Source organism: Poeciliopsis prolifica, unplaced genomic scaffold (genome assembly GCF_027474105.1).
Source record: "Poeciliopsis prolifica strain line A6 unplaced genomic scaffold, Auburn_PproV2 SCAFFOLD017, whole genome shotgun sequence".
In the NCBI taxonomy this organism is placed as follows: domain Eukaryota; kingdom Metazoa; phylum Chordata; class Actinopteri; order Cyprinodontiformes; family Poeciliidae; genus Poeciliopsis; species Poeciliopsis prolifica.
This window is the reverse complement of record NW_026562392.1, coordinates 1,203,209-1,222,518: the sequence shown is the minus strand read 5'-3', so window position 1 is coordinate 1,222,518 and position 19,310 is coordinate 1,203,209. Positions and strand designations below refer to the sequence as shown.

The following is a 19,310-nucleotide window of genomic DNA, read 5'->3' as shown; positions in this document are numbered from 1 at the left end:
AAATAGCAGCACCAGACCTGTTTACAGGTAATAGGTAGTTAAGTAGTATATGCTTCAAAAAGTCTTTAAAGTTTTTGAGCATCTAAAGTCGATTAGTCGGATCTTTGCAAAGCCATTTTGAAAAAATTGCCACCACTGAAGTCAATCAAAGTCAGGATGGATGCAATTGTAAATGTGGTGAGTTGGATTTACGGCGATGCAAATAACAATACACACAAAATACTAACATAAAGATTAGGGAGATTCAAAAACTCCCTTTCTTTGTTTTTTACATTTGCAACAGTTTTGGATCTTCTCTGTGAACCTGTATATCTTGAAGATGCTCTCACACCCGAGTTTCTCCTCTGTGGAACAATCGAAACCGTTTCTCTTCCAATCTAAAGCTCTTCTCATCTCATCTTGTCAGGTTCTGGTGAACTTCATGCAGACAAATCGTCGAACATCAGAATAATGAAAAAGCTTTGGAACAGCCTTGCAGGCTCTCGTACTTTTTCTGAAAATTCAAGTCGAGTTATTACTGTGGTTTCTTTGAGCATACACACACACACTCCCGTACACAAACCAAAAAAACATGTTTACTATTTTAAAGACCAGCTGAAAGTATAGAAGAAACCTGGCCTTACCCGGCCTGCCAACTTGCTACAGCCTCACAGAGGTTAGCAGTCCAACAGGGAGCATGCTGTGTATTTACTTGCTATGGTAACAGCACAGTCTTCACAACCCGCTGTTTCATAAGCACTCCTCTTATAAAAAAAGAAACACACACACACTTTTATTCCAAGACCTTAAACAGACTGAGAAATGTTGACTGTCTGTGTTTTTATGTGCTTATTTAATTTGTTTTATAATAATTAACCATTTGCCATTGCATCATGACATTTTCTTAGTGGTTTTATAGAAGTTTCTTTAAAAAATGTGGTATGGTGTGATATAACTGCAGATCATTTCATTGTAGCAATTTGGCAGCAGAATGCTGTTTGGATGCGTCTAGACGATGAGTTGTTGGATTTCAATTTCTCTATAAAAGCCACCTGCCGTGAAACTGAAAGAACTCAAGATGAGTTCCAGACTTAGCTGAAAAAAGAGAATAAAAAAAGTACATCTAGGAATATTTACAAAGCCACTTCTTTCTATTTTTAGGCAGAACCAAACCAAGTAACTATTTTTTTCCAGTTCTTATCTATTGTTGTTCCTCTTTGAAAATAGAAACACCTCGTGGGGATGAAACATTCCCACTTGGAGTCACAAGAAAATCTGTCCTCTTTATGAGCCAAGTTACAAATACATCAGTGTAACATTTACGAACCACAAAAATGAATATATGCTAGCTCTGCTCAACTTCAATATTCAACTTTTTTTTCTCATGATGTACCTCTAAGAATGTAAAACCTATTTTTTTTACAGTAGCACTGCAGTAAATATGGCCACATTTGTCTTTTGATCCTGGAAATGTTCTCCAGGTGAAGAAAGGCCGACTTTGGAACTGTCTTTATGTGGCACTGGGTGTCCAGTTCAGAGTTCATCACCACACACAAATTCCAGCCTTGATTGCTGGTTTCTAGCTGGCTAAAGCAAACTTAGCTTTTTACTTTACTTATTTCTTACGGTGGAATTAAGAGGCCCTAATACAAACTTTACACTTGACGGTGAGTGAAATGAAGTCAGACACGTTCTGGTGGCTGACAAATCCAGTCTGTACTATTAAACTGGCAGACAGGCAGACATGATTCATCACTATAAAACATGTTCCCAAAGCTTCAGGGGATAATGACGGTGTGTTTAAACTGCCACATCGAGAGCTCTGCGCTTGGTGATACAAGGCAATAAGGATTCTGATTAGCAATGGAAACACATTCTTTGAATCACACTGATCTTTAGCTGATCTGAAGGCTGCTGCTGCAGAAAGTTGGTGACCTGTACATCTTGTGTGGCTCAGCATCTTCTGACCCTGCTCTTTGACCTTTTACATCTTCATGGCTTAGGGCATCTGCCTTCATAAGCAGTTCCACTCATTTCTCTGCAGATTTCTATCACTGAGCTTGATTTAGCTGGTTGAATTTCAAATGGATGTATTTTAAAGCTGTAGCAGTCCAAAATAATATGTCGGGCTTACTTTCATTCTCTGGCCTCTAAATAGAATAAATTAGCTGTGTTGAGTCGCTCGCGGATACAGTGTGCACAGGTTTATTTAATGTTGGGTAGAAATTTTGACCAATCTTATTCTCATTCTTTCCCTCAAAACCCATATGTCATAACCACAGGTGAAGTATGTAGCGTTAGCGCCTACTCTTCCAGCCAATGAAGCCACAATCCGTCCATATCCGTCTCCATGCCAATCAAAACTCATGAAAAAGAAACAATCACTTTAACTCTTCTGATTGAGTCTGAAGGATGAACCCAGAACCCTGAGGGAACACTAAACCGTTTTCCAATTGGGAAGTCACAATGAGAAAAGCTAATCTCATTTCACCCTCTGCTGAAGATCACTCTAATGCATGCTAATCCTCCCTATGAGATGTCAACAGGGCCACACCTTCCACAGAAAGCAAAGATGAGACCCTGGAGTTGTCAAACCATAAAACCTCCTCTGTACAACTATGCCTTGAGACCCAGTCAATGAAAAACACAGAGAATCAGACACAAGGGGTAACCTTGGAGACCACCCCACACATGGAACAAGCCTTACAACTCTTGTTTTAAGTACTCACCCAGATATGCCACACTGCCACACTACAAAGCCAGGACGAAAGCCACATTGCTCCCTCTGAGTCCAAAACTTCAGCAGGAAGTTTTGGACTTCCTGGCATCACCACCCACACTTGAAGGAAGGCTCCCCATTTTTCAGTCTAAGTAGAAAATGCTATGTGGTGCTGAAAACCAACACTGCACATAACCCTGAACACACCAGGGTTATGTGAACCAAAACTGGTTCTGGTCTAGTTTTTGTTTTAGCTTAGCCTATAATTATCACAGTATATCCATGAATTCTATTGATATTTTCAAAGTGTTTAAAAAAAGGATGAAGAGGTGGGATGCACTTTGTAAGGCTCTATATTCCTGCTGACATCTTCTTCATGAGACAATCTCAGAAAAGAATTGTGCCTTTAGTCAGAGGCTTCTTCAAATTTGACGTGATAGAGACACAGACTGCAACAGCAGATCTTTCACCATCTTCAATAACTGAAGAATTTTGAAATAATATGAGTTACAAAGTTTAAGTTTTGTACTTTTAAAACTAATACATTTATTCTGATAGATTTTGTGGTAGTTGTTTAAAGTTGTAGTTTTTGTATGATCAACAAAGGCAATAAAACACATTTTGTAACCACTATTGCACATTCACTTCATTAAGTTGTCTGCACCAAACCTAGAATCAATTATCAACGTAACATCTACATTTTTTGTAGCATGGTTCATGAGTCAAACTATTCATCACGGCCCAGAGCTACACCTTGATCTAATTGTTACCCTTCAAAACAGATGAATGGTGATTTGGATGGGAAGAGTTAAGACTTTATTCTGCTTTAATAACAGCGTGTGGGGTGAGACACATCGTGCTCAGCAGACGTACTCAACCTCTCTGTCACTCCCCAGACGAGGTCTCCTGTGTCTAACGGGTCCGCTCACCACGTGCAGGAGATGCTTCTGAATCGAGTTCGACACAGACAGGAAACCATATGTCTGTGCTCTCCAGTGTGCCCGGCGCATACACACACACACACACACACACACACACCACACACACACACACACACACCACACACACACACACACACACACACACACACACACACCACCCCACACACACACACACGCACCCCCCCCACACACACACACACCTTTTTTTGAGACGCGTGTTTTTCCCTCTCCACTCTGCACGAGGCTCGCAGTTGCCTTTTCACAGCCTCACTGGGGAATCTGCGAGTGATGTTTCAGCGTGATGCGAGCGTTGTGTTTCCAGTTCCTGTTGGTGTCACCAAATCTCTCGCACTGCAGCAGCCACCAGAGCAGAAGCTGTGCAAAAGGCCCACATCTTCTTACCATCGTTTCCCTTGAACTTTCCAAACACAGAGAGGCGGTGTGATGAGACGACTCGCTGATGAAGTGAAGACGCACGACCCGAGTTAAGCACTTCCACATTGAATGTGATGAAGGCCTTAAGTTTCCAAGTAGGCAAAGTTCCTGGAAGCTTTTATGGTTTTCAAGCAGCATGCACCAAAGCACCGGCACAGGAGGATAAAGTGCATTTCTTCATTGTTGCCTGAGATTGCAAGCATTTGGCTTTGACATAGAGCAGTGTAATTCACTTAACTTTCAGTTTTGATTTTTGACAACAGAAAAAAAATTAAATACAGTAACAATATTATCTATGTTATTTTGGCATTTCACATTTCACATTGTCCAGAGAGTAACTCCGTCAGAAGGTTGGACCTGCTTGCTTTGTGGAGCATTTTTAGAAGTTAGTGCCAGTGAAGGTGGCAGAAGGAGGAGAGGAGGAGAGGCAAATAGTCCTTCAGGCATGTATGACCTGGCAAAGCAACAGATTTTAATCTGCATCAGTGCTGGAGACGGGATGGGAGTGAAGGGCGGGTGTGACAGAGTGGAAAGGGAAGATATGAGTCTGGGCAGGCCTAAAGTCATAAAATGAAGGAATGAGAAATGTTTATGAGCCGGCCGGTTTACATTATGGGGAAAAAAAAAACAAAACAAAAAAAAACCGTGTCGGCCCTAAAGAGCCGGATTACTAATCGAAAATGACATGTATGCCCAGTTAGCAGTCTGACCCAGTACCTTCTGTCTCAACATTCATTAGTTTTATCACTTTATTAATATTTCAATTAAATATGTAACTTAGTCAAGTTTCTAAAGCTACCAAAACACAATTCCCATCTTCAAACTCAGTGATTCCATAATTTTTATTTCTTCATTTTTTTTAATCATAAGCAGTCCTACTTTGGAAATGGTAGAAATGATGATGTATATGATCTGATAGATCAACATTCAGGCTTTTAGTTCCGTATTTTCACATCTATCACAGCGCTAGCATGGATAGAAGACTACATTTGTAAGTAGACTGATTAAAATGCTTCGTACTTTATGTTCAGTTGCCAAAATGTCTCTGCTGATCTCTAAACCCTTCACAAAGGAGCCAAGCAAGCCCATCTGATGAATCGATGTGCACTGCATTTCACAGATCAGCTTGTACATTTGGAATCAGGAGCAGAGCCTTCCTTTCTCCAAACGTTTGAGCTCAACCAAAAAGTTTGTTTGTTGTTGTCTAATCAATCCATAAAGCTTTGTTTCAGAGTTTTTGTGGCCACTCTCTGGACTTTTTTGTTGTTGTTGGTAAATTTCTTTTTGGGTTTCTTATTTTCCTACTAATGAGTGGTTTGAGTCTTCTGGGTTGTTCCTCAATATACGTTCTTCGATTGAGCAAATAAAAGCACAAACAAAAAAAACATTTTTACGAGAGCAGGCCACAGAGGAAGTGTAACGCAAGAACTGAGTCAAACAAAGGGAGAATATTAATAATTAACTACAAAATCAGTAGATCCTTTGTTTGTTGTCCAGCCTCCCATCTTAAATCAAACCATATTTTTTTTACGTTTTCATGATGCTGATGGAAACTTATGAACATCAGTAGGTCAGCAGATCTGGATGGTGCATATGGCTGCTGGGAGCTAACAGCTAGCTCCACCTTGTCATTTCTTCCTGTCAGATTTCTCTATAAATCCTCACATTCTTCTGCATTCCTGCCAATATAGAATTCTTCTTCAGTGTCCTGGCTGGCAGTGGTCTTTATGTGAGCCTGCAGGAGTCATCAGAAACATTCGCCTCATGTTGTATTCCCACCTGAAATGGGACACGGCTTTACAGCTGAAAATGTTAATAAACTCAACATGGAGTTGAGTTTATTGTTGAACAAATATCATCCTAATCTTGTTTGTTGTTCTGACTGATAGAGGTAATCTAGATACCATTTCATCATCTAAAGCATTTTTCATTTCAATGTACAACATGTTCAGCTGGATAGAAGTGTTGGGGGTGAAGAGTGAAATCCTTGCTCATCAGCTGAATGTATGTGGAAAGGTCGCGATGTTGATTTATAAAGACTTAACTCTAAATAGCTTTCATGCTGACATGAGTCAAAACATTTTTAAATTTAGAACTCCAAAGCAGAAATCATTGGATTCATCAACCCACGTACTGAGTGACTTCATTAGAACGGGAACACTTACTGGGAATGAACACCATTTTGTCATTGCACTCTTCTTCTGTGCAGGAGCACACATGCACCATCCCACTGGTGGAGTTCTTCACCTTCATTACACAGCTGGAGCTGTTGTAGTCGTCCAGCATGATGCCGTACAGCGACACGGACGGGTTGTGGCAAAGGGTCTCCACGGTGAAGCTGGTCTCATTCTTTATCCTGAAAGTCAGACAAACAGACTAAATAGAAATCTTTATATATATATATATATATATATATATATATATATATATATATATATATATATATATATATATATATATATATATATATATATATATATATATATTCATTGGTATCACTAGTAACCTGAGCCTGATTAGGACACACTCAGTTCATCCCACTCAAGTCCTTTAACTCCAGTTTTCCACTGTTATCTCAGGTGTGCCCCAGGGCTCTGTCCAGGACCTTCTTCTTTTCATCACTTATATCTTCCCACCTTGGTAACAACGTCTCCATCTTTAATATCCTCTTCTACTGCTTCAAAGGTGACACCTTGCTCTGCCTCTGAAGTGAACCTACCTGCTCCAACCAGCCCTAATCTCCTGACAACAACTGCTAATCTGAAGTAAAATTCAGTTTCACTTCAAACTTTCTCAAATTAAACAATGATAGAACTGAAATTTTGCTTATTGGCACAAAATATACATTATCAAAAGCAGACAAATCTTTTGCCACAACTTTCAACTCCAGATGTTGTCAGTTGTTGGATGCAGCCATCCCGCATGGTCATATCTCATTTTAGCAAAAACGCCTCACTGTGTAGCGGCCATACGGACAGAATTTTCTCGGCCTCCCAGCCTGCTTGGCCTGGTTCCATCCAGTTTCCATGAGGAAGACACATGTGTGAAGCATAAAGCAAGCTTTAGTACCCCTGTGCAGGGTCTGGGTGCTCACTATTTCAGTCCCATATCATATCTGCATACTCTGTCCTATATTGATTACTGTGATTCTGTCCTCTCTGGTCTCCCTCACAATCCCTTCATAAGCTCCATCTGCTGCTTTCATCATCTACTACTATTACTATTGCTTTATTTAGAAAGCATTTCAAAAAAACAATAGCAAACGTGCTGTGCGGATAAAATTTAAGGGGCATTTTAAACGTGGAAAGAACAAAAAGCAAACAGACAACAATTTGTTTTACTGTCACAAAATGACCTTGGTGTCCCTATAAGTGCTTGGAAATGTAATTTATTGGTATGATTACTATTAACTCAATTCAATTTATCTATGTGGCGGTGATTCACAACAGTTCTTAATTCTAATTTGGTGATAGTTACTTCAAACTTGCAGTAAAGTTCAGTTTATTTTTTCCAGCTGATATGTTTTCTTTCTAAGGAAACATAAATACATACGGTTTTCATAAGCTGAAAGACAGAATTATGTCAAAGAACATAGACTTGATCAGGCAATGCACAATGGATCTATAAATTGCCACCTTTCTAACATAATGGTCATTTTTTACCAAAAGAGATTTTTATTATTATTATTATTATTATTATTATTTTTGCCTAAATCATTTTTTGACATAAAAAATCATTTTGGCCATTCATTTAGGAAGGTGGTAATATGAGCCTCTTGTTTTGAACTGAATTAGAGCAACGAGTGTGTTTTTTTCCTAATAGTTTCGTAGTCTTTGTACCTACCATATAGCAACACAGACCTCTTCACGCGAATCACAGACGGACGTAATGGAGCAGTGGGACATGCAGCTCTCTGTGCCATTGCAGGAGGAACTCTGACGGTCGCAGAACTTACACAGCCGATTGATGGGGTACATGGACATGCCTGGTATACCTGCACAGCAAACACACACACACACACACACGCACATTCAACAGGTTAGTTTCCTGTTCATGTCCAGGTTTTTAAAAAATGTTCCCAGAAATGCATTTCATCGTCTGTGGATCACATCTAGAGTGTGATTATTGTAATGTTCAGAATTCTGATCTGATGTCCATTACAGCTTCCACTGCTTGACAATGACATAACCACTTGAAAATGATCAGTGCTAATATTTTAACATTTTAATTAAGATTGAGAAAACATTTTTAAAACAATTTACAATTGTTTTTTTTTTTTTTTTTTGATACTTTGACAACTGATGGTCTGAGCTGTCTGGACTGATTCCACACTCCAGCTGCCTGGATTTGGACTCAAGCTGATTTTTTTCTCCAGTACATGTGATGCTTACATTCAACTTGGCATTGCTTCACTTGAGTAATTATTTATAGGCAGAGTCAGCTATGCACCTTATTGCTGTTGAAAGATGAATGTTCTGACAGAAGGTTCTGGTTCGCCCGCCTCTGAACCTTTGGGACACATTAATGCAGAAACAGGCCACAACCGCATGAATAGACGGTAACCCAATTCTGACACAGCCTCAGTGTCAGACTGGCCTCCAGGTGTGAACCGTCACAGTTGTTGGAAAGTAACTTTCAAAACACCATTTGACCTTTAACTAACCTTCAGTAAGAGGTGGGACGTGACAGCTCCTTTCATGTATCAAAAAAAGCCCCTGCAGGAAATGCTGTAGAACGGAGGTGTGAACAGAATTAACCCACCAAACGACTCATATGGTTTTCACAGACTTCCAGGCACATGGCTGATTCTACAGACGGCTCAGACCTACAGAGTCACCGACTCCACATGACTGTCTGGAGGCTTTCACACAGTTACAGCAGAAATCGGCTCATCACCAGAGCCGATCGTCCTGAAAGCTCCGCTGCATCGTTTAGCTTCTTCTGGGAGATACAGCACAGCGGACAGAGAAAGTGTGTCTTCTGGGCTGGCCAAGAAATGAGAGAATTAAAAGTATTATATTATATTAGATTACAGAATTAATCTAATGTAAATTAGCTGGGAAAAACCCTATTGCAAAAACTTGTCAGTCACTTATTTACTGCTCACAGTAACTGAAAATATACTATAAAAATAATTTATTTTAATAGATGTATTCACATATTTATGTATGTGTGCTTATGGTATATAAGACAAAATAGACTCCACTTTAAATGTTTTACATTCTTATTTTATATGGAAAATCTAAAATATTTTCCAATCTTAAAGTAGGGACTCTGGAAAATGGACTGTGTTAGTCTATTATATGATTTTCTTTGCAAATGCAATATCAACTCAAGAAAGTAGAAAGAAATAAATGATAAATTATGCAAATGGAAATGATTGAGCTGATTTTAACTGATCATGAGTTTAAATGATTAAACTACTGACTGTGAGAGGCTTATTTTTCTACAAACATACTGCCATATGCCATCTTTCCTCTCCAGCACAGGCGTTAAACTCAAGGGCCGAGGGCCAAATCTGGCCTGTTGTAGTTTTTCATGTTAGCAGTTTGTTCATGGATTCTATCAATGCATTCTGCCACATCTTTGACAACACTTGTGAGCTTTAAAAATGAAAATGAGTCTGACTTGCCTGCTTCATGGTTAAGGGAACTGTTAGAGATATGAAGAAAAAAAAAATCACAGAAACCTAATCAGACTAATCAGACGTATAGCATTAGTGTTTTGATGGTTGCAATCCACCTCATCATGACGAGCACTTTTCCTCTTACAAGCAACAAAAGAAGCAGACTGAACCCAAGATGCAGACAAAACAACCACAGCCAGCGCCACGGTAAGTTCCATTGACCCGGCAGAACGTCTGCAGAGTAGAACTGTGAAAGCAGACTGGGTCGGGGGAGGGCTTGGGCTTCCCACAACCTGGGAATCATGTGGTCAAAACAACAGCGTCCGCCTGTGTCCAGGCCAATTGGCTTCCTCTCACCAGGCCGGCAGCAGGCGTTCCTGTGTCACCCGATCTGGAACGGTCGGGTTATTCATTTCACTGGAAACACACTTAATATGCTTTAAACACACATTCCGTCACACTAAGTTGAATTTGTGCAAGGCAGAGAGTGAAACTGCAGAGCACTACCGCCCACACACACACACACACACGCGCGCGCACGCACGCACACACACGACCTGAGAGGTGAATTAAAGCCGCTGTGCTGAGCAGCAGAGCAGCACAGTCAATCAATCTGTACCCAGCCACACTTTACATTGAATCTTTTTACATTTTCTCTCCCCAGTTAAAATTTGCTAAAAATTTAGTAAAAAAAGAAATATATATACATGTAATATAATATATATAATATATATACCTGATATATACGTATGTATAAAATTCAATAATTAGGAGTGCACTATGTACAACTAAATATCTAAATAAACAGAATAAAATAAAACTGTGTCTATGGTATCCACAGGTGGCTCATTGTGTTTCGGTTGAGGAATGTTTTTTTTATAACGGCGCCACTCTATCCAACTTTGGGGCCACTTTTTGGAATCACACAATGAAATCAGGTGGCTTCACTCCATCCCAGGAAAGTGGAGGAGAAAACCTTGGATTGTCGTTAAGTAGATTTTTCAAGGTTTCTGAAGGGGATACATTTAAGGTCTGTTTGTGAAAAAAAAAAAAATCCAGCCAGGACTTAGACTGAAGAAGAACCTTCAGAAATACAAACTCGTTACAGTGACTGTGAAAAGTATTCAACCTCCTCAGTGAATACTTTTGAAAATGAAACAATTTTTCCAAACTAGTTTTAGGTGATACAATTTTCAACACCATCCTGCTGGAAGTAGGACATAAAAATGTTTTGGTAAAATCCTTAAGGAACAATTAAGTTGTTTGATTGTCGCAGCAGCAGATGTAGACATGCAACGTTTTCAATAAATCAATGGAGTTTTTATTAGGATTTCTTCTAAGTAAATGAATTGGCTTTCTGGTTTTAATTAATGAAATAACCAATAAAGATATTAAGGCTGCATTCACAGCAGCCACGTTTAGTCCGCTTCAGTCAAACTCCAGTCCGTTTGGCTCGAAAGTGCGGTTGTTTTTGGGGATGTGTGAATGTGGAATCAAACTCTGATCCGCCTACAAACCTCAGTCTGGGTTCATTTGACGTGAGCATTTCAATGCATTTGTGAACACACAGACCAAGGCAGGAATATGCTATTCTATTCTAAAGCGCATGGAATTATGGGTAAAAACAAAACAAATGGGTGAGTCTCGGATGGAGAAATGTCTTATTGTATTCTGCCAAAGTAAAAAGAGAAATCCTGCAAACACTAAAACCTTACACCACTCCATTTTAGTTTAGAACTCTTGAAGAAGGATGCTAAGCTCAGTGTCTTCTTCAGAGGTTTTTGTGTCATTACTTTCCGTAGCGCCACCACAGGCGAGGGGGAGATGTTGCTCAGAGGGTTCGGTTGGTTTGACTCGGTGAAGTGTGAAAGAGAACAGCAGCAACTGGAAAAACTGTTGCAGTTTTAGTACCAATCAAAGCAAATCTACCGTTAAATTAAATATCTGTGACTCAGGCTGTGAGCTTTCGTCCAGCCAACAGGAGGACCAGTGTGTGTGTGTGGGGGTGTGTGGGTGTGTGTGTGTGTGTGGTCTCCTGCTGCTGGGGTCAGCCTGCTTCAAGGTCTGATGTGTTCTGCTTACAGACAAGGCGTTCTGCATATTTGGTGAGATTTGTGGAGCTACTACTGCCATTTAATTTCCATCATCTCAAGCTAGTCTGTCATTATCCTCTGACATCAACACAACTGGCACTCCTGGGTATTTTTTTTTCTCTTTTTTTAGACCAAAAAAACATCCAGCGTCGCTTAAACCTACTTTTCCGAGCCGTTCTGACACTTCAAATGTCAGCAAGTTATCTACACTGTCTACAAACAGAAATGCATTGAACTGATGACTTTTGATTGGCTGATTTGTAATTGACATGAACAATGAATCAATTAGCAATCAATTAGCTCTTTGTTTATTTTGCAGAGCCCAAAGTGTCTTGAAAGCATATGAGCCCTATAACAGACATGACTGTATAGGTAAACAAAGACAAATGCAGTATGAAAGCACTTCATGCTTATTCCAGCTTATTTGCCAGAATCTTCAGTACACAAGGCACCCTGTTCCAGTAGGAGATAACTCCCTCTCTGCTGGTTCCTGTTGTTCTAGCTGGCTGAGGATACGAGCTCATGGTGTCAGTGAGTGAGACAATGGAAAATACCAAAAGTCTCCAAACCATGCACACAGTGGGTCTCCTCTATGCTGAGGATAAACTTGATGAATGGTGGAAGAATATTAATCTTCTTACCAATTGAAGTTTATATAATAGCATCAAGATAAAGTGAGTTATTTTAATTAAAAATGGCTCAACCTGCATCCAGCAAGTTTGGGTATTTGTGTTTTTAGTCTTCTGATGAAGTTTTAATGCAAGAGCAAAAATTATTTAGTGATCACACTTTCCATTACGAAGCTGCCTGCAGTGTGAGCTGCATTTCAATTGACCATATAACTGTGTGAATTGAAATCATACAAATAAATTTGCATAACACTTTATTTAAAGGGATCTGCATAAGTCTGACACGACACTGTCATGAACACGAAGGAGTCCTCATAAATGTTAACGGCTGCTGTCATGAAGGGTCATTCAGTAAATACTGACATCTTTAGAGCACAGTTGCATTAAAGAGTCAACTTTTCATTATTCAGTGAATAATCACACTTTTAAAGAATATTTGCTTTAAATCTCAATTAAAAGTGTCAACTTTGCACTGAAAGTGTCACTGTTCATCAAATGACCATCACCCGCTCTCTTCTACCTCACAGATTCAGCAAAGTGAAGGGAGGAAAACTGCCTTATATGGTTTTTAGAGAATCAAAGAGAGATCCGACAGAGAGGTCAATGTGGATGACCCCAGGCGGAATCCTGAATATACAGAAGGAGAACGTCTGGAAATCTAGAAGCAAATCATTCAATAATATCCTAGGAGTTTCAAAAACTTCATTTGTTTTAGAGGAATGTGAATGTTATAATTGAAAGAATTTTGGGGAACCAAAAGAGTTTAAGACAATGTATTTTGGAAGCATAAAAAAATGGAAGATGTGTAACTTGGTAAAGATTTCTTGCTTGCAAGAAAAGCCATAACAAGTAACTGTTACTCATATCTGATCCATCCATACAATGATGGCTGAATATTGTTCTTATGTGACGGAATAAATTATTTTCATTCTCAGACTAAAGAAACATCTTTGTAATTAAGTGGGGAAAATGTGTAACACAGAAGAAGAGACTTTCTTTCTGCAGAAAAGCTTCTTTTTTTACCAGATTCAAGAAACGTGGAAGGCACTGGAAATTTTGCTGGATCACAAATTATCCCAGAATTTATTCCTATTATTATTATTATTATTATTATTATTATTATTATTATTATTATTATTATTATATTATTATTATTATTATTATTATTATTATTTCTAAAGATCTCTTGACACTTGAAGAGGTCATAAATCCAAAATAAATAAATAACAACATTTGTTAAGTTTATTATAAAGTCTCTAAACAAATTTGCCCTTAAAAAATACTAACTATTGGCTCTGATGGGAGAAACTGTCATAATGTCAGTATGTTGAAGTGTTGTGTTTTTTTGTTTGTTTGTTTCATATGTGTTTCCTGTCAGATGTCAGGTTTTATTTTGATCTCAGTTATTCTCCAATTCTCTCTGTGTTAATTTAGCCCTTGCGTGTCACCCGTGTCTGTTGATTAGTTATGAGTAAACTGTAGACTTTAGTACACAAAAAGTGCAAACTAATGACACCAACAATCCATTTAGACAACTTAACTAGCTGGCTTGCTACTTCTAAAGGGACTTGAGGGCTAAACTCAGTGGAATAAGACCGTGAGCCTATCCAGTAACTAATTCCACAGTTCACTCCTCCTTACGCAGAGAAAGAGGAAGGTTATGTCAGTCGAGACCCTTTGAGTGGAACACAGTAGGAACGATCCAGAGTTAGCTTCAGTTGTTACAGCTAGAAACTAGAGATCATGTCTGAAATCTGGGAGTAGAGATGGACTTTCAGAGCCACATAAAGACAATCACATTTCTATGATTAAAGAACTCATGTTTGAGCAAGAGCTAGAGAAACTAATCTATGCATTAATTTCAGTAATCAATCGCATTGATTACTGAAAAAGGTTTGCCTAAAAAAATAAATCTTCCAGCTGCAGCTGTTCCAGAATGCCGCTGCTTATGTTCTGACTAAAACCAGGAAGACACAGCAGATCACCCAGTTCTGAAGTTCTTCCAGAACTTCAGAACTGGACTTTAAATACTGTTAGTTTACAAATCTGCTGGTTTTCTATCAGCCTTCTAGACCTCTCAGGTCTTCTGGTTCTGGTTCTGCTCTGCATCAGAACCAGAGCCAAACTTGGAGAAGCAGCATTCGAGCACGGGAAATTTGGAACAAATGTTTTGAAAACTGCAAAACAGCTGAAACACTGATCTCCATTAAATCAAGACTCTAAGCCAACATGTTTAGAGTTGCCTTTGTTCAGTAGTAACTGGAACATTGATCAATACATCTGACGTGTATTTGCTTGATGATGTTGATGACAACATTTGGCAAAATGTAATGTTTGTTTTTCGTTTCATAATTGATAATTATGTGATGTTTTAAAGCACTCTGAACTGTCTTGTTGCTAAAATGATCAGTGCAGATAAACTTGACTTTGGGAGACAGATGGTTAGAGAGCCACGGGGAAACAAACAAGCGTGCGGGTGGAAATGACGCACGTCATATGAATTCAACATGCAATTAATGAATTAATTGATTAATTGCTCATTGCGACAGGCTTTGACATGACGGAGAAGCAGTCTGAAGGCAAAAGCATGGGCCCTTCCTGCTGATGGTCATTAACATCACCCAAAACCAAACAGAGGGAGGAAAGATAAGGACAACAAAAACAGACTGAGCCTTTAGGACGGGCGGGGAATGGGCCGGGGAGCTTCCTGCAGTCCAACGTGCCCTGGGGAGGTCAGGTCAGCGGGGAATGAAAATGTGTGACTGATCCACCATAGACAGAGGATCTGCTCAGATGTTTTCTCGTCCTATTGTGCATACGGTGTGACTATTTGTGACGCAACAAGACCACACAGTCCCTCTGGTATGTGGGATTTCCAGGTTGAAAATAGGCTCCACTGAAGGAGGGGACAGCAGGAACAAAGAGTGGAAGCAGGAGGGGAACCAGTAGTAGCAGAGTTTACACAGTAGCTTATAATGACTTAGACCTTCGCAGTAACTGTCTCAGTGTTGCAGCCAAGTCCTTAAATTGATAACAAACATAATTACTATGGCAGTGGGAGGAATCTTTCCATGGTGTGTTCCGTTATACACAGTCCGGCTCTGTGTGATGTAATCTGAATCTGACTGCAGCTGTTTTTGTTCTGGCCTCAGACGTTTGTTAGAGAGCATTAGAGAACAAATGGCATCATGGAGACCAAGGAACCACGGAGACACGACACGGAGAAAGTTCCGTAGAAGTTAAAGCTGCAGCATGCAACTCTTGTAGAAAATATTTTTTACTTACATATTGCTTGAAACTGTCATAATGTCATGACAGTATTTTATGAGACAGATAATCTCTGAAAAGAGATTGAGCTTCCAGCCTTCTCCCAGTGCTAACAAGAAACAACCAATCAGAGCCAGGAAGCAGGTCTCAGCGCTGTCAATCACCCCTCTGTGTGGTGCTGCTCGTCCCCCTTTTCTCTATCCCCGTCTTAATCTCTGCCATACGGCTCATTTTGTGCACTAGTAACAAAAGCATATACCTACCTATGTCTTGAATTTGGAAAAAAAAATCCTATATGAAACTTCAAAAAAGGTTAAAAACCACTGATCCAAGCAGTTTTCCTATAGATAGACAGACAGACGGATAGATAGATAGAGATTTTATTCATAATGTAATGGTTAGTTATTTCTCCTCAATTAGCACATCCATGTTCATCTGATCATTGATATTTGTAGTAATAATCTGATAAAATGTGAAAAAAGATCATAAACTCTCTGAGGCATCTTTGGTATCCAGTGCTGTATAAATGTGAGATAACCCAGGAAACCATTCCCTGATACTTTTGCAGCTACATCATTCACTCTTGGAAAATTTGGGCTTTTCCAATAAGATCCCAAGAGCATCTAACTTCCCAGAATGTCTGACTTTTGAATCTCTCCTCTGTGCTTGTTTATTGGCTGTCCCACAGAAATGTCTTCCTGGCTCAAGTCTCACTTGTGGAAAAAAAAATCTCTGCAATCAGCATAATGTTCTACCAAATACACAAAATGAGTGTTTAAAAGTGCTGCTTTTAGTCTACTGTAATGCATTAAAATATTTTGACAATGGATGCAATTCAACTGAATATTTCAACACGTTAATGTTACATAATGCAGATGGGAGTGATGAATGGCAGCAGGAGGGAATGTTTCTGTGACAGCGGACAGCAATGAACGTTGAACATTTTTTACTTCCTTGTGTTGCGTTGCTAACTCGTGTGCACTCATCTGCAAACTTGAAGTTTCACATGCATGAATTAGGCTGGTCCCTGGATGAGGACATAAGATTGTCACCTCATCACACACATGAATGAAGACGGACATTTCTAAATGAATGTTCATGACTTCCTTTAAACCTTCTGAATACAAAAAACCCAGGACAACTGAGAACATTCAGTCATGTTTGATCAATTAAACATTTGTAGAAACCATGCATGCAGTGGCAGTTTTTGAAATGGGCAGAGACACGCAAAAGCGAAAACATAAAATATGCCTTATCTGTCTGTTGTCTCCTAAACACATTTGTTTCAACCTATATGCATGCAGGGGAGGAAGTTTCCTTTGAGTACTGGGACACCAAATGACCTGATTTCTGCTACTAAATAAATAATTAAATAAATAAAGGTAATAATTTGCAGGGGGCGTGTCCAGCGCTCCATTCCTGTCAGATTCACATCTGTGATCATATCTATTCATACTTCAGGCTTTCAAAAGGTTAGTGATTGATCACAGCATCAGAGTGTGATCCATCTGTTACTACAGCTGAGCCTCGCGGTAAAACAGTGAGGCTCTCCATATGAGACTTCATGGTATGTAAACAAGAGTTATCTGATTACACGAGGGAAAGATCTTTCCACTGCGCTTTGAAAACAAACGCATGTGTTCAGTCCAACCGTCCAGCCGTCCGGTCACCAGAGCAACGTCGGACTGAATCACCTCAGGAGTCACCTGAAGCTTTCCAAACATCCACACATCAGTATGCCAGAAGGAAGCGGTCCCAAGTTGAACTTTTAAATGTTTTAATTCAGATAAAAACATGATGGGGCGATGGTCAGTGCATGGCTGACAAACAGACAGACAGACAGACAGACAGAGACAAGCAGACAGAGAGACAGACAGACAGACAGAGAGAGAGACAAGCAGACAGACAGACAGACAGACAGAGAGCTTGTGTGAAGTTTAAAGTGAATTTTACTCACCAGCTGTCCCAGGTCTGAGCAGCGGCAAAAAGAAAACAGCCCATAATACTAATGATGGTGGTAATGAAACTCCCCGTGACGATGAGCAGCACTGCGGGCCGCGCATGTTACTGAGACTGACTCTGAAACTCTTCATTCACTCTGCGGGAACGATTCCTGAGTGTCCGACCTGCTCTGCTCTCTGCTCTGCTCAGCAGCTGGAGAGTTACTGCAGAACTATTTACACACACACACACACACACGCATGCTGCTCTGACAGGAAACCAGAGGAAAGAGCTCTCTCTCTCTCTCTCTCTCTCCCTCTCTCTCTTTCACTTGCTCTCCTTCTAGGACTGTTTCTACCCAAATACTGGAAATCGGAACAGTAAACAACAGAAACAGAAAGTTACCAAGCAGTTCTGAAATCCACACAGAGCTGGAGTCTAGAAAAGGAGAGATGAATATCATTTCATTGCATGATTGAAAGATTTCACAGAAGCAAAAATAAAAAGAAAGAAAAAAAAAACAGCTAATAAAATTCAGGTGTGCAATTGAACAATCTGACCTCTGAAAATAAAATCTTAAACACAAAGCAGATGCTGAGCTGCTGAAAAAAAAGGAGCTCAGAGATCATCAGTGTAGATGCAGACAGAGATGCTGCTGCCTCCTGAACGTAGATCAGTTTTGGTCTTTAGATTTTTCAGAACCTGGATAAACGTGTGCAGTCATGCAGACTGCGCTGGAATCAGTTGTTTAGAAACAGACTTTGCCCAAATGTCCAAATCCACAATTATTCTCCCTGAATCTTCAGTGGGTTTATTGGAACGTCCCATTGTTCTGAGTTAAGGCAAGTCTCATGAATACTTTAAAACAAAATCAATTTCCTGCTTGCAAGGTAAAACTACCAGCTTACTCAATCAGTATCACAAGATAAATTTTAGAATAAATAAAAAAAAAAAAAATATCATCACAAGCAAAACAACAGTGTGTCCAAATTTTTACATTTATTTATAGGACCAATTCACAACAAACGTCATCTTGAGGCCCTTTACCAGAAGTGTCATTTCAGTTGAATCACAATAGACAATCACTTGCTTTGTGTCTTTGACTTTGCAGAAATCCTTCATGCTGAGCATGCATGTAGTGACAGTGGAGAGAAAAGAGTCCCCTTTAACAGGAAGAACCTTCCAGTAGAACCAGAACCTGGTTCAGTACTGTGGATTTGAGAAAACAGGACAGAGATACAAAAAGAAGCAGATGAACCGACATAGAAGAACTTTATATGTTGACGAAAAGTGAAATGTTAATAGAAGGAGAATGTTTAGTTGTTGGCAGCAACGTCTCAGCTGTCTCTCCAGGAAGGTCTCACAGCCAAACAGAATGCCCAATCGGACCTGGATTCTGTGGAAAAATCATTTTCAAAATTAATAAACTGAGAGAAAACAAAAAGTAAATAGTTGAAATAGCAGTGAACAGTAGAAAAAAAAGTATCAGAGTGAGAAAATGTGGTCAGTTTGTCCTCCAGAGGCTTCAGTGTAGGGCAGTTCTAGAGGAAGATCTCTGAAGTGAAACATTCCCCAATGTCTTTTCTAAATGTCTTATTTAGGTCTCTGACCCTAATGGGCTATAAATAAGGAGTCTGCAGACCCAGGGCAATACTGGAGCTCTGTCTTGTCTTTTCATGT

At 39.6% G+C, this 19,310-nt stretch overlaps 1 protein-coding gene across 3 annotated transcripts in view; it reads right to left on the bottom strand.

Annotated features, from left to right (window-relative positions):
• The window catches only part of tgfbr2b (transforming growth factor beta receptor 2b), a 29,230-nt gene extending 11,390 nt beyond the window's left edge, over positions 1 to 17,840 (bottom strand). For 2 of the 3 annotated variants that reach the window (XM_055042130.1, XM_055042131.1), the window contains exons 1-3: positions 17,647 to 17,840; positions 7,918 to 8,068; positions 6,240 to 6,430 (exon numbers count right to left, since the gene is read on the bottom strand). In XM_055042130.1, the coding sequence (XP_054898105.1) occupies positions 6,240 to 6,430; positions 7,918 to 8,068; positions 17,647 to 17,782 (478 nt within the window). In that variant the 5' untranslated portion in view covers positions 17,783 to 17,840. The remainder of the gene's footprint in view (positions 1 to 6,239; positions 6,431 to 7,917; positions 8,069 to 17,646) is intronic. The other variant, XM_055042132.1, reaches the window with a different exon arrangement.
• Between the last annotated feature and the right edge of the window lie 1,470 nt (positions 17,841 to 19,310).